General features: G+C 39.1%; 1 protein-coding gene across 1 annotated transcript in view; it reads left to right on the top strand.

Moving 5' to 3' along the window:
• Window positions 1–13010, top strand: part of kcnd1 (potassium voltage-gated channel, Shal-related subfamily, member 1) — a 63079-nt gene extending 50069 nt beyond the window's left edge. Inside the window, exons 3-7 of the mRNA XM_018745688.2 lie at window positions 5193–5355; window positions 5796–5879; window positions 11355–11450; window positions 11638–11876; window positions 12468–13010. Coding sequence (XP_018601204.1) covers window positions 5193–5355; window positions 5796–5879; window positions 11355–11450; window positions 11638–11876; window positions 12468–12672 — 787 coding nt within the window. The 3' untranslated portion in view covers window positions 12673–13010. The remainder of the gene's footprint in view (window positions 1–5192; window positions 5356–5795; window positions 5880–11354; window positions 11451–11637; window positions 11877–12467) is intronic.
• Window positions 13011–14549: the final 1539 nt, after the last annotated feature.

Raw genomic sequence — 14549 nt, 5'->3', positions numbered from 1 at the left:
AAGAAAGTGATTAGGCAGTTGTCTCAGTTTACAATCCCTATAGCAACGGATATTGTTCGACTAATGGCTACACCATAGGGCCACATATATAGAGTACTCAAATGCACCTCCGCTGCCTACAGCTGTGCTGTTGAAACATTTATTTGCTATAAGAAAATAAAACCTCTAGTGTGTTTGCATTCATTATCACTCAACATACTCTTGTATTTTGCCCTATATTTATTCATTTAGCAGAAGCTTTTCTACAAGGCAACTTACAGTGTTACGGTACTGACAATTATTTACCCACTTGTACAGCTGGGTAATGTTACCGGAGTAATTTTAGGGTAAGTACCTTGTATTAAAGCTGAAGGTGGGGGCTTTTGGGGTGCAAAAGCAGCAGCGCTAACCACTACACTACCCACTGACCCCTAGTCAAGATTTTCACTGCCGTCTTACTTCAGTGACCCAGAGACAGCAAAGCTCAGGCCAGGTATTTTAAAAAACACAGTATATTATTTATTTTTGTTGTTTACATTTGACACTTTAAGGCAAGTTATAATTAAAGGTATATAAAGCAAAAGTATTCACAAGATTACAATCATATGATAAAAAACACATGATAAAACACTGGGACACAAATAAAGACATAAATCTAGCAGTAGAATAGGCAAAACTGTGAGGATGAATAAAAACTGACCAACAAAGCCAAGCTATTACAAAGAAAATTGCCTTAAGAACTCAGTTATATACAGCCTTAAAAGCTAAAGCTTAAACCTTGCACATGGTCTGTCAATTTCAAATATTTTACAATCATGAAACAATAAAAACGGCACTGGCCATGGTAATTGCAAACTGTTATTATTGCTTCCAATTATTATTATTATTATTATTATTATTATTATTATTGTTATTATTATTATGTTTTGGTGCTATGTGGTAAAGGTGTGTTAGAAATTAATACTGAACACTGCCACATTTTTCCCATCTGTGGGCACCATGGAAATGTTCCAGAACAGTGGGTGGAAAAGAGACTGTTATTGAGCATGATTGCCAAGAGTACTTCACAAAGGAAGAAAAAAAACTCTTACAAAATTTCATAGTTATGAGTCTGCCTAAAATCGTTTTATTAACACTCTATAAGAGCTTGGTCACTTTTTTATTTTTTCTTTGTAAATATGTAGGTTACAATATAAACACATCCCCATTCTCTGTATAATTTTGTAGTGCTAGCAATCTTTTACTTCTGGCTACTTATGAAATAGGATTGGCTTCACTCATAATACATGATGTGATCCCTTTGTTTAAAATTAAAGCAAAATGTTCAATGTGGAACTGAACCTGCAGTTTTTCCAACAGTTAAAATTACTGGGCTGCTGAAAATATTAGTTAGAGATAGTGGTATTGCTGGTTTGGTAGTTTTAGGAATTTTTCCTATCTTAGATTATCATATATATCACACACACATACACACACACACACACATAGTATGAAACCACTCGTCCTGAGTTGGGTTGCGGCGAACCAGACCCTAATCCAGCAACACAGGGTGCAAGGCTGGAGGGCGAGGGGATGCATCCAGGAAGGGACACCAAGCAGGACCAAACCCACCGCGCCCCATCATATATATCGTTGTTCCTTATTATTTTTGTGTGCAAGTCTTTGGATGTTTTTTTATTCTAATCATTAATCATCATCATTCAAATAGGCAACATCCAGTGTCATAAACTGCATGAACAACAATATGAAGTATGTGTCTAGGTGTATATTCTGGTGAAAACTACAGGTTGTCAGTCAATGAGTTTCTTTTTGTTTGTTCTGGTGAAGGTCCAGCATGATCGATCAAGTGATTCACTATGTAATCCAATCAAAAATATATATATATATATATATATATATATATATATATATTTTTTTTTTCCCCAAAGATCCTGGGCTGGTCAGTTTTGACTTGATTGTGAAGTATGACATGAATAAAACAAGTTCTCAAAGCTGTGGTGAAAACTAATCTTTTTTAATGAAAAATGCTGCCCTATACGCTTTTGAAGTGTAACTCTAAATATGTACCTTTTACATGTTGTACTAAGATACCCTTGAACTCTTCTACCTTTTGTTCACTAGATAGAAGGGAAAGGCTGTTATTGAAACCAAACCATGACCTATTACTCATGAAATCAATACATGCCCATTTCTCTGGATGTGTAGGGAAATGGCCATTTTCAGAGGACAGCCTCAAACGAAGAGTAATGCCCTCCATAGACATTCCTAGGACAGTCCGTTCTTGTCTGAAGCTCCAAACATCAATGCTCATTGATTATTGAGCCCAGGTTCAAAATGTTAATTTTCTTCTGATGAGATAACTGACTTGTTGCAAGAGCACCTCATGGTTACAGCTTTCATGTTTTGTGGTTGGACTCCTACCAAATCCTTATTTACAGACTCTTTGTCCTTTTTGAGCAACAAAGTGAGTGTGGTGCCTGCATTTGAAATTAAATTTCTATCAAGAGAAGCCTGAGGTAGCTGGTAGTGTAGCGGTGAGCGTTGCTGCCTTTGGACCCAAAGATCATGGGTTTAAATCTCATCTCCAGTTGTGGCACTATTGAGCAGTGTACTTACCCTACATTTCTCTCTAAAAAAAAAGATTACCCAACTGTAGGGATGGGTAAATAATTGTAAGCAGCATAGCATTTTAAGTTGCTTTGGAGAAAAATGTCAACTAAATGAATAAATAAGCCAAAATGGCTTTAAATTCTACCATCAGTTTAAAGCAATGGCTGCAGGTGTGAGTGTAATAGAAAAGCTGGGAATAAAGTCAATAGGATAATTAATGAGTTATCTCTAGGGATAATTACAGACATGCCAAACTAGTTAAAAGTTGATAATAACATATACACCTATTTATTATTGAATTATGTCCACCCCTTTAAATATTTACAAAAGCTTTGAAAGTACTTTGAAAAATGTAGATAATATCGGTACATTATGGAAGCATCAGCAGCTGATTACACTTCTGTGAGCAGACCCCCACTTTTTTGCGTCTGAGATGTGTAGATTCGTCACACCTGGAGTTCTTTCAACGCTGCGGCCATCTAACAAACAGGAGCAGCATTTCAGGGAAAAGGGACCAAACAAAGCTATTCTGCACCGGCCTTAATTTCTATATTTACAATGGGCACCCTGATTGGGAGACATTTGGCAGGTGGGTGATGTAAGAGAAACAACACGGTACACAAATTTACCCCATCTGAGTCTCGTTCATATTAAAGTTAATTTTGAGTTCTGGGTGTGTATTTGTGACAGGAGATGAGAATAGATTGCTGTAGAACATTATCCATTCGGTTTTTCAGTTTAGAGAAATCTGGCACGAAACAGAGGGTCATCTGACGTTCTGAAAAATTAAACATTTTATGGCAGTTCAGTGCAGCAGAGAAGTGATTCAAATAATATCTTGCATATATATTGTCAATCATTCTTATCTGATTAATGCTCAAATGAGCTTTTGTATGAAGACTTAATGCTGGAGGAAGATTAAAATAAAAGAAGCCCTTTCATATATTGTAATGCTTCTTTCCTATAAGAAATGTATTTCCTCTACCTTTGAAGAATTAAAAGCTGGAATTTTCTTTGTTCAAGATAAGCTGTCATACACTTTCATTATGTGAAATAATTTTGTTTTACAATTTGAAATTGTACAGTTATTTACATTTTACTCACACTCCTCTTTGAAAGAAAATGCTGATAGATGATGCCATATACACTTGAATTTTCATATTTTTGCCCACATATTCCATAATAGTACTGAAACAGCTAAAATATGTGCCACTTCATCTAATTTTGTTCTTCTGCTCCGCACTTTGCACACTGGGTAGTCAAAGTCTTTCGTGAATTTCAGTGAAGGCGGGTGGTTCTTTCCTCTCTTGCACTGCCTTGGCGGTGATAAATATGGGAAACTTTCGTTCCACTCCACCTGTTTCAGACATGCCTCTGCCTTCATTGCATTTTGTCCCTTGCTCTGCAGAAATGATTTATGGGGCAAAACAAGTGGGAAAGTGAGGAGCTTGTATATGTATCAACCAATGTATCTGAGCAAATGTGGATGGTGGATTGTGTGTGTGTGTGTGTGTGTGTGTGTGTGTGTGTGTGTGTGTGTGTGTGATAAATCTTCCTGCTATGGTCCATGCAATATGCGCCACGCTGAGCAGCATCATCGCACAAGAAATTGAATGACGTGTTGAAGCAGTTTGGAAGGGTTTCTAAGAAAAGTGGAAATGTGTGGCCTGTGCTGTGATTTATTGCTGCCCCTCTCAGCTTTTATAATAAATGTATTTATATACGAGGAATCTGGTCTGCTGCAGCACCTCCTTTACACTGCAGCCCTTCAGTTACCGAGCTGCTGTGCATGTCTGGATCGTCATCGCAGCAGCATTGCAGGGCTCCCACCTTCCATCTGACCTCGCTTACCTTTTATCTCTCGCATTATCGTGACCACACTGGTGAATCTTGCATCAGACTGTGATTGTTTATTGCTTCACTACACAGTATACTTTTTTGATTTTGCTTATTGTCTTCTTGCTTGGTCGGATTCCAGTGTAAACCCAGAGCTGCTGCTCAGTTTTCTGACTTCAAATGCAACGTTAGCTGTTTAAGAGTCCATGAGCCCAGTTCACAGTGTACTACGGTATAATGCAGTACACTGCAGTGCTGTCCTCATAGACAGTCCACAGCCTTTGCATTGTTAATGTTCAGGAAAGAAGTAGAAGCTTTGGTTTGCGGTAATGGCCTGTTATATTCACTGTCGAGGACTGTTAACTTGTAAACCACATGGGTATTCGCCAGTACATTACAAAAAAGTCATATTATTTATGTATACAAACCAAAATAAAGACGGAACTGAACCTTATGAGTAGAAATTGCACATTTTGCGACGTTTGCCGTTATATAATGTACAAATGTAATTCTGTTGCTGTGTGGACTGCGTATACGAAGAGAAGCGGAGCGGAATTAACAGATGTCAGTTGGAATGACTCTCAGAATATTGCGTACCCATAGGAGTTTATTTTGATCATTAAACAGCATGTTGATATTTGTGCTTTTATACTGGAATGCAATTAATGTGAACATTCAGATGTTTGTCTGAAGTTCATGTGAACCATTTGCTTGTGACTGACAGCAGTGATGTAACAGGAGTCTCTTCTTGTGATTATGTCCTCTAGATATGGAGACATGGTCCCCAACACCATCGCTGGCAAGATCTTTGGTTCTATCTGTTCCCTGAGCGGTGTGCTGGTGATCGCTCTCCCAGTTCCTGTCATTGTCTCCAACTTCAGCCGCATTTACCATCAGAACCAGAGGGCAGACAAGATGCGGGCACAGCAGGTAAAAAAAAAAGATGTGGAGACACGGGGGCTGAAAGTTGGGGGGAGGGGCAGTAAAGACAGTTATTAATACAGCCCCTTCTGTTTAAGACATTCTGACAGTGCAGGTCCTCCCAATGTGTCAGTAGAATCAGAGCATCTTGCAGTTACCTTTACTGTCGCCAGACTGTTTGCTTAAAAAAACTGCTATATTTATCTAATGTACTACCACAGGGCATAATTGAAAATCTTTCCTCCGGTGAAGCCATATGTGGGGAAATTAAAATGCACCTTTAGCATTAAAGAGTTTGACAAGTATGACGTGTCTGTAATTATCCCTACAGAGTTTAGGTTGTAAAAGCTCATCCATTGCCATTACTGCAGTGGCACTTTTTTTTGTTTGAGATGTGTTCTGCAAACAGTGCCATAAAAGGCTCATTTTATTTCTGTTCTCTCTTCCAGAAAGTCAGGCTGGCAAGAATTCGGCTGGCTAAGAAAGGCACCACTAATGCTTTCCTGCAGTATAAAGAGCAAAGAGGGATACAGGTAATATTTATTATTAATATTATTGCAAAGATAAACCAGGAAAGATACTTATACATCACCAATTTACTCAAATTAAGAAGTAAAACCAAAGCTATTGAGTTCCACTGAAGGAAATGTGAAAAAATAAGTATTATTTGTAAAATTCTGTACTTAGAAAGCGTTTTGAGAGGGAAAATCATTGCACACTTTTGCATTCTTCTGCAAGCCCCACTACCAGAACTATCTAAGGTTTTCGCTAAATACCAAGAAAATGATTTAATGCTGCTTCAGATACGTAGTGTATAATCGGTGTTATCTATTAATGTATTACATAAGAACCTTAATTCTTCAGATTAAACAAAAACTGCATATCTAGGTGTCTATGTACCTATTTTAAGCCTACTTAGATACAGCACAGCAGATTTAATTCCTAATGGGCGATTTTGCTTTTGAGAACATCTTTTGTTCAAACAGAGGTGGGTGGAGTTTGACTCTAGGATAATTAGCAACTGGCAACCAAATGAACAAGAACATCTAAATATACTCTCCCTCATGTGTGACCTTCTGTGCACAGCAGGGCTGTGAAGTGGGTGTAATTACCGAGCAGGCATGGGGTTGGGGAGCTAGAGTCTGAGGACCAGATGAAAGCCAGGTGTTGAGGACAGGTGGGGGACAGGTTCTGGTGCTTATAGAGACAGAGAGAGAGGCAGTGATATTAGCAACAGGGGACCACTACAGATAATAGCAACAAAGAGCCGTTCCATTTCCTCCTGAACGGTGACACCTTGATTGTCTCTGGAATATTTTGATGGTTTTGATTAGCTTCGTCTCATGTTCATGAGAAATATCTAACTAATAAATGTAAATCAGTGAGCTGCACTGAGTACTACGGTATTTTGGCATTTTAAATATAATCATAAAACAGTTCTGGTCTGTGATACTGAGTGTTGTCAGCAGCTTTTAGACTTTGTTTTACGTTGCCTAGTACAGGTGGTCCCTGATTTACGATGGTTCGACTTACGATTTTTCGACTTTCCGATGGCGAGCTGGCGATAGACATTCAGTAGAAACCCTACTTCGAATTTTTGAGATTTTTCCCGGGCAAGCGATATGCAGTGTGATACTCTCTCGCAATGCTGGGCAGCGGCAGCGATCTGTATCTCGCAGTCTGCCCCGCAGAGGTGTGTATTAGGTGTATTAAATGCATTTTCAACTTAGGGTATTTTCAACAATATGGGGACCATCAGTATAGGCTACCTGTAGTCCAGTAAAAACAAGACAGGCTTTATTGTTATTTCAACCATATACAGCTGGTACAGTGCACAGTGAAACAAAATAATCGAAAATGAAATAAAACTAAATAAAGCAAAATAAACAAATAAAGTAAAACCTGAGCATATGAAGACGCAGAGATAAAAACCATCAAGTTCCACAAACATAACAATAAAAGTTAATTTTTAAGAGTCAATGAGTCATGTTCGTGTAAACATTTTACGAGCAAGCTCTAGAAATGGATGTGTTAACTCTTACAACTTGATCCTCTTCCTTCCTAATATTGGTGTCTTTGGCTTTGTTTAGGCTTGGTAGTCCATAAGATTAGTTCCTCTTTACTAGAATTTGCAGATTTAAACTCTTTCTAAGTTGAGGTTAATTGATTTCACAACAGAACGACTTTACTCACAACCTCGAGCCGTGTTGAAAACACCAATAAACATCGTTCTTACCCTGTGGACTGTGATTGTTCTTTCATCTTGGGCTATGTTTACGCTGCCTGCTAAATACATGGGCATTGATTATGTTTCCATTTTACTCCAGTGTTAATATGTCCTTCAGTGTCTGGTGGGACAAATTTCTCCAAAAAATGGATTGATTGTTCTTCCCACTGTGTCTTCATATGAAAGTACATTTTTGAATTTTTTTGTTGTTATCTTTTAAGCCTTGTTTCTCACTGCAATTTATACTTGCATCACATGTTGTGAAAAGGCTTTTATACTGTTGATGCAGTCAGTTGTGCATTTTCACTCATTCATTCACTGTCAATAATTGTTTAAGGCAGGGTTCTGGCGGTCTGTATCCTGTTCCAGAACTATAGGCAGTTAGGCTAGGCAGGGTACACCATGGACAGGATGTTGTCCATCACACAGTGTACTATTTAAGCAATATTGTAACAAACATGTTAAAAGCATCCTCTGTTGATTTTGTTTTAAGATTTCTCATTGAAATCCACACCCATGGTTACAAAGAGTAAAAGGAACAGCAGCCCAGGGTTTACAAATATTTCATTCTTCTGCAGAGGCAAAATATTAGGTCTCTGATATTGATTCTTTGCTCTCCAACTCAGAAACATATAAGGTCAGAGAAAAACAAGAAGAGAGCCCAGAATGCTACCCGACCAACATAAAATATTCTGCTCTCTGAAACAGCCCAGATGTAAATATTACAAAGCTTTTACCCATGCTACAAAGGTGATTGGCTGGTTAGAAATGTTGAGATTATTATTATTACTATTATTATTATTACTGTCAGCATGTCCCTGCTGAGTGATTATTACAAAATTTTTAATATGAATAGCCCTGTGACTTTATCTTGTACATTTACTCATTTAACTAATGCTTTCCTCCAGAAGAATGTACAGTGTTAAGCTATTTACAATCATTTACCCATTTGTGACCTTTGGATCTGAAGTCAGCAGCTCTAATTTCTATGCTACCAGCTGCCCCCTATTGTATTATACCAAATACTTTTGTGTGTATTTGTTTGGGGGGGGGGGGGGGGGGGTTGGGGGGTGGCAACAATCACATCAGGAAACATTTTCAGAATATTTCATCCCGCCAGTTAAGAAGCAGAAAGTCAGCTCTTCTCCTTTTTCTTTAATATCTTAAGTCCAAGGAAAGATAGAAAAAGACTGAATACTCATTGTCACTAATACAACCTGGTTGAATTCTGACTGGATTATCTTGATTTTTTTTTTGTTTTCTTTGCAGCTGAAAGCCACTATAATGCAATATTTACAATCCCAGAGTGAGGTGTATTTTTTTCTGCAGGGATCTATAAACCCATTACTTACCATGCTGCAGGGCTATTTATAAACCCTGATGCCTTCTTTCAGACCTTGCAGCCTTCTGCATTTCCACTGCTGTCTCCTTTGTCTCATCTGTTTCCTCCACTTTCTCTTGACAAGAGACAAGACCACCGTCCTATCCTGACACATAATTGCTTGTTTCTTTTTACGCGAAGTGACACCAGTTTGATTTATTGTTTTTTTTTCGGTTTAGAAAATGAGAAATAAATGCTTTCCACACAAGGGAATCCAAGGCTTGTTGATTTCAGTTGTGAATCATAAACATGAAGTGAAATAATAATAATAATAATAATAATAATAATAATAATAAGAAGAAGATCACTGTCATTAACTGCTTGAACAGTCAGGTTGGGCTATGCAGGAGCCTATGCAGCAACCAGAGGGTAAAAGGTTAATCAAAGTACACCACACCCATTCATTCACACAAGTACAGATTACAAGAAATTCAGAACCACCAATTCATCTGTAACATGTCTTTGGATTGTGGGAGGAATCCTAAGAATCATCATCATCATCATCTTCACCTTCCACCCTCCTGGGCCATAATCTGCCAGCAAGGGCTCTCCAGACATCTCTGTCCTGTGCTTTCTTCTCTATCTGGCTCCAGGTGTATCCTCAGCATCCTGGTGTTAGCTTCAAGATCCCTACGCCAGGTGTTGTGCAGTCATCCCCTTTAATAATAATAATAATAATAATAATAATAATAATAATAATTATGCTACACTGAGTCTCCTTTGGAAAATTGAGATACTTCTCCAGTAATTCTCTCTCCATTAACACAGATTTCTAAATTTGTCTTCTTTGTCTATTCCATCTTGTCAGAATGCCTTAACATGGATGCCTTTAATAGACACAATAGGAGGTGATTTTGGAATAAGCTAGCCTTTGTAATTCAGTTGTTGCCATTCAGGGAAGGAAAGATGTGTTTGTCCCTGTGCATTAAAACTGCTGGCCTGCCCTTTCCATGAACCTGACCGAGCTGTGAGTTCGCACTGCTGAAGCTTGTCCTCCTTTGGATTTTCCAAACCTTTTGCAAAGGTGACTTTCAAAAGCTTTAATTTTTTTTTCGCTTTTAATTATAAATTGGCTTATCAAACAGATCTGTACCTTCTTCAGAGCCAAGGTTGCAATGCAGTTTTCGGTCCATTTCCGTGTCCTTAAGAGAGCTGTTTTTTTTTTTTTTTTTTTTCCCCCTCATTCCAGACTGTCAGACTCCTTCCAGATTGCTATTCTATGTCTGAAAGATAACATCTGCTGAATTTAAACAACTTTGACAGCCTGTTCCTTGTCTATTGCAATGACTTTGATAATCCCACACGACCTGGAAACATCCTGAGAGTCTGATTTTCATCTCTGAACTGACAAGGAACTAAATATTCACTTACGGTTAAGTTCCGAGAGTTGTTTTAAAATTGCTGTATTGTTATTGTTATGAATTGTTTCCGTTTTAAAATATTGTCAAAAGCACCTTGGGAATCTGCAAAAAAAATTTCGAAGTTAAAATAAAATGAAATGATTCATTGCTAAAGCGCTGAAAAGGTTAAAGCTGAAACTTCGAATAAACGCATTGATAGGGATGAATGATCAAACTGCTGCGTAGCGGCCCCAATTAGCTTTGCCATTTTCCTGGCTGGGGAACTTGTTGCTTTAGCCTTCAGCTCTTTTCACTGCAGTTCCCTCATTAATGAGACTTGTCAAGAGTTTTTTTTTTTTTTTTTCTTTCAAACGTATTAAAATTATTATTACGTTCGAAATAATGAAACCTTTCCTGAATCTGTGCTGTGCTCGAGCAGATTCACTTAACAGCACTTTGCAAGATTATGCTTTCATTTGCGTGAATACACTGTACAAGAAACTCCAAAAGAACTACCAATTAGAAAAGCTATTAGTGTAGTGGATTCCTTCATTCCCGATTCAATACTCCTTAATTGTTTATCGGTAAATGCACGAGTTTCTATGTTGGTATGGTGGGCCGAAACGGATTAATAATGACTACAAGTGTTTTGTTACAACAAAGTATTACTCATTTTAATCACCTCAACACTGGCCACAAGCTCCCAAAAAATTTATCATAAGGTTAGTTATTGATGTATTGATCTGCTTTACAAAAAAAGTGAAAATAAATAGATGGCGTTGGAATAATTCGTTTTCTTAGACACACTTGGCGTCAGCATTCTTGAGGTGAAAATGTTCACTTTCTCATTTCTTTCCCCCCCAGTAAGCTCAGCGTGACAGCAAGATGCAGTTTTTTAAAATTCATTTGGCAACAACTTTTTTTTTTTCTTTTTTCTGCATGTGTGAGAGTACAGACCTGAATAATTTACTTGTGTCCTTTTAAGTGATGGCTTACATGGCAGTTTTTAACAGGGGCAGTTTGGGTTTGGCCTTACTCTGTCTCTCCCTGGATCTCTCAGGACGGCGACAGTGACAGCACAGCTTTATGCGTGAAGAACAGGTCCTCCTTCGAACACCAACACCATCATCTGCTGCACTGTCTGGAGAAAACCACGGTACAAAGGGTTGCTTCTGCATACCTCTTCTTATTCGCTTTGCATTTGCTTTTGGCACCTCGCCCTTGATGCTAGATGGCCCTATAACTTTCATTGCGTTTTGGTCGATGTACATAAAGCCATGTCAGCCTCATTCCGATGATGCACCTGATAGGGGATCTCATGGAGGGAACGTGTGCCCTTCCAGAACCACGAGTTCACGGACGAGCTGACCTACAGCGAGATGTGCATGACGGAGTCGGTGGGCTACCGCACCAGTCGCAGCACGTCTCTCTCCAGCCAGCAGGGCCTTTCCTCATCTTGCTGCCCGCGGAGGGCTAAGCGGCGGGCCATCCGCCTGGCCAACTCCACCGTGTCCGTCAGCAGAGGCAGCGTACAGGAGCTGGACACACTGCAGGTGCAGAAGAGCGCCACCGGCCACCAGAGGTGAGGTCTCGTGGACACAATGAAGCAAGCTGCCACCATGCTGCATGCTTTCCATGCATCACACACACTATGCATGTACATTTTTTGCATAGAACATGAACAAGCCTTCGTGTTGAGCAATAAACGCAGCATTGATCGCAGTAGGACGTTCGGGTTTTATTTATAGATGCTGTTTCTCATGAACATAAGCCCCGGCTTGCGTAACAGCCATGGCTGATGTCTCTGATTAAACCCCGAATAGACAAAACGCTAAACATTATTTAGCATTAATGACGAGTGATTACAGGGATTTATTCAGATCCATTCTGATGCTGCCTTCAAGTTTGTTACTCCTTAAAAATCTACGCACTGAAAGAGGAGCAAAAACATATCACTGCTCTGAGCACTACAGCAATAACAATGCTGAGCTGGAGGCTCTTTTACTTGTGATGTACAGTGAACACCATCAAAATGTGTGTTTTTTTTAAAGTATCTGTATCCTAAGCACCTGTCAGGGGATTACTGACAAATTTTTCGTTCTCTGCGGCTGTTTTGTGCGTGTGTGCACGGGGGTGTGCACACGTGTCTCTCTTTGTGCACGTATGTGAACAGCCGCTCCAGCCTCAATGCCAAGACCGAAGACATGAAACTGAACTGCGATGACAGGGACTTCACTGCGGCCATCATCAGCATCCCCACCCCCCCAGCCAACACTCCCGATGAGAGCCTGCCGCCCTCACCGGGCATCCCCGGTATCCTGCGCAACTCCCGCTCCAGCACCTACACCCAGGAAACGGTGAAGATCTCCTCATTATAATGGTCCCAAGCACAGGAGCTCCCCCTATCGCACACAGAAAGGAAGATGCTGAAACGCTGGCGAACTCGAGACGATGGTCCCCTCTTGACTCTGGGGCGAACGCGTCGTTCCAAACAAAAGAGCAACGTTTAGGGAAAAGTTACACTTCCGATTTGCAGAAAACAAAAAAAAAGTTATGTCATGTGAATCACATTTTAACGAGCACAGAACGTGTGCTGGAGGAGTTTTTGAGTAGGTTTCGTCACGGGGTGTTTGTCAGGGGCCAACAATGACACCTGAATGAAGAAGAAGAAGAAAAAAATACTGTGGCGAGAGACACTGATCAAGTCTTGGTTTTGCAGGGGAAGGAAAAGGAAAAATAAAACTGTGACATGGACCCAAAAATATGTTTTTTGGACTCAGATTTGACACATAATGGAGTCACCTTAGTTGAATTTTTCAAACAAAAAATACTCTAGGTGGCAGTGAAGATCTATTCACGTTTCAAAGATATGCAAAGCTATTAAAATATACATAGGAAATATGGCCTATATTTAAGTATATAAATATATATAAATATATATATATATAAATATAAACAAACATATATATTTATATATAAAGAGAACAGAGACAGGACTATAAGTATTGCATTCTGCTATAGATTTAAAGGTACAAAAGATGTTGTCAGTACATATGTAACATATTTTGTATCATACTTCTCTAAATCACATGCATCTTCCAACCTTACGAAAAAGAAAATTGTCAGCTTACTGACTACCTGAATACAAACAGTGCATGTTCTTTTACAGGTGTTGGTGAGGAAATAGATTTGCTGATCCTCTATTCTCTCCTCCTTATGCATGGTCCCTTATTCTTTAACTTAATTTTGCTGGTTTACTTTTCTCCCGATTTCCGTGATGTTGACATCTAGACAAAAAATAATTTAAAAAAGTTTAACGAAAAAGTGCTGCACCAGAAGTGTAAATTAGGTATAAATAAATGAGGAAAAAAAAAAACAAACAAAAAAAAAAACAATAAATAAAGAATTTCAGGCATGTTCCTCGCAAGAGTGAGAGCTGAGTGCGTGAAACTTTTTGATCCGTTTGCGTGCGTGTTAGGCTGGGAGGAATTGTGTTAACTGATCACGAATATGCATGGATACCGTTGTAGGTATTTTACGTGTTTTCTCCATGTTAGAAGATAAAACAAAGAGGAGAGCTGCAGCATTGTTGGATGTTGATATGCCACAAGAGGAGACAGCGGACCATGACTCATTTTAAAGGACAATGGGGCTTGGGAAGGGGTCTGGGCACTGAAAACAAGGGAAAAAAAAAGGTTTGCTAATTCAACCACTTGTTAAATTCACGATTGTGGTTTACCAAATGAATTGTTCAACGTTTAGCAGTGTTTTTGTTTGCCATTTGTTTTTTCATTGTTTTTTTTTCACCCGTTCAGTAGCTTGCCTGACACCCTATTGATTCAAGCCTTGCCACGACAAGAGGCCTAAAACTATTGTGCTACTCACTGATTTGACTCTTTTTTCAATGTAATTTCCATTTGCTGTTTTTTCTGTTGATGTTCCCGAACACACGATTAACGGTTTCGTTCGCGGCAATTTCCGACAATTTCCTTAACTGTGATTGCCGCCTTATATCCGGAGGTTATGTTTGTGAATTTCATATGTTTCATTCAGCCGACAAAATTAATACATTGCAAACGAAATTAAACAGGTGGCGCTGACATTGTCATCAGGTAGAAATCTACTGTCTCCTTGAAGACGGTTTCGGAGAAGGACCCGGAATTCAAAGCACAGCAGTGTGTATTCAGTTCCACAAATAAAGCAAGCCAAGTTCAGAGGACAGTGTTGTGGGCTTCTTTCTTCCATGTGATGTCTC

Source organism: Scleropages formosus, chromosome 1 (assembly GCF_900964775.1).
Source record: "Scleropages formosus chromosome 1, fSclFor1.1, whole genome shotgun sequence".
Classification (NCBI taxonomy): Eukaryota; Metazoa; Chordata; class Actinopteri; order Osteoglossiformes; family Osteoglossidae; genus Scleropages; species Scleropages formosus.
The sequence above is the reverse complement of the archived record's forward strand: the minus strand, read 5'-3'. Positions and strand labels throughout refer to the sequence as shown.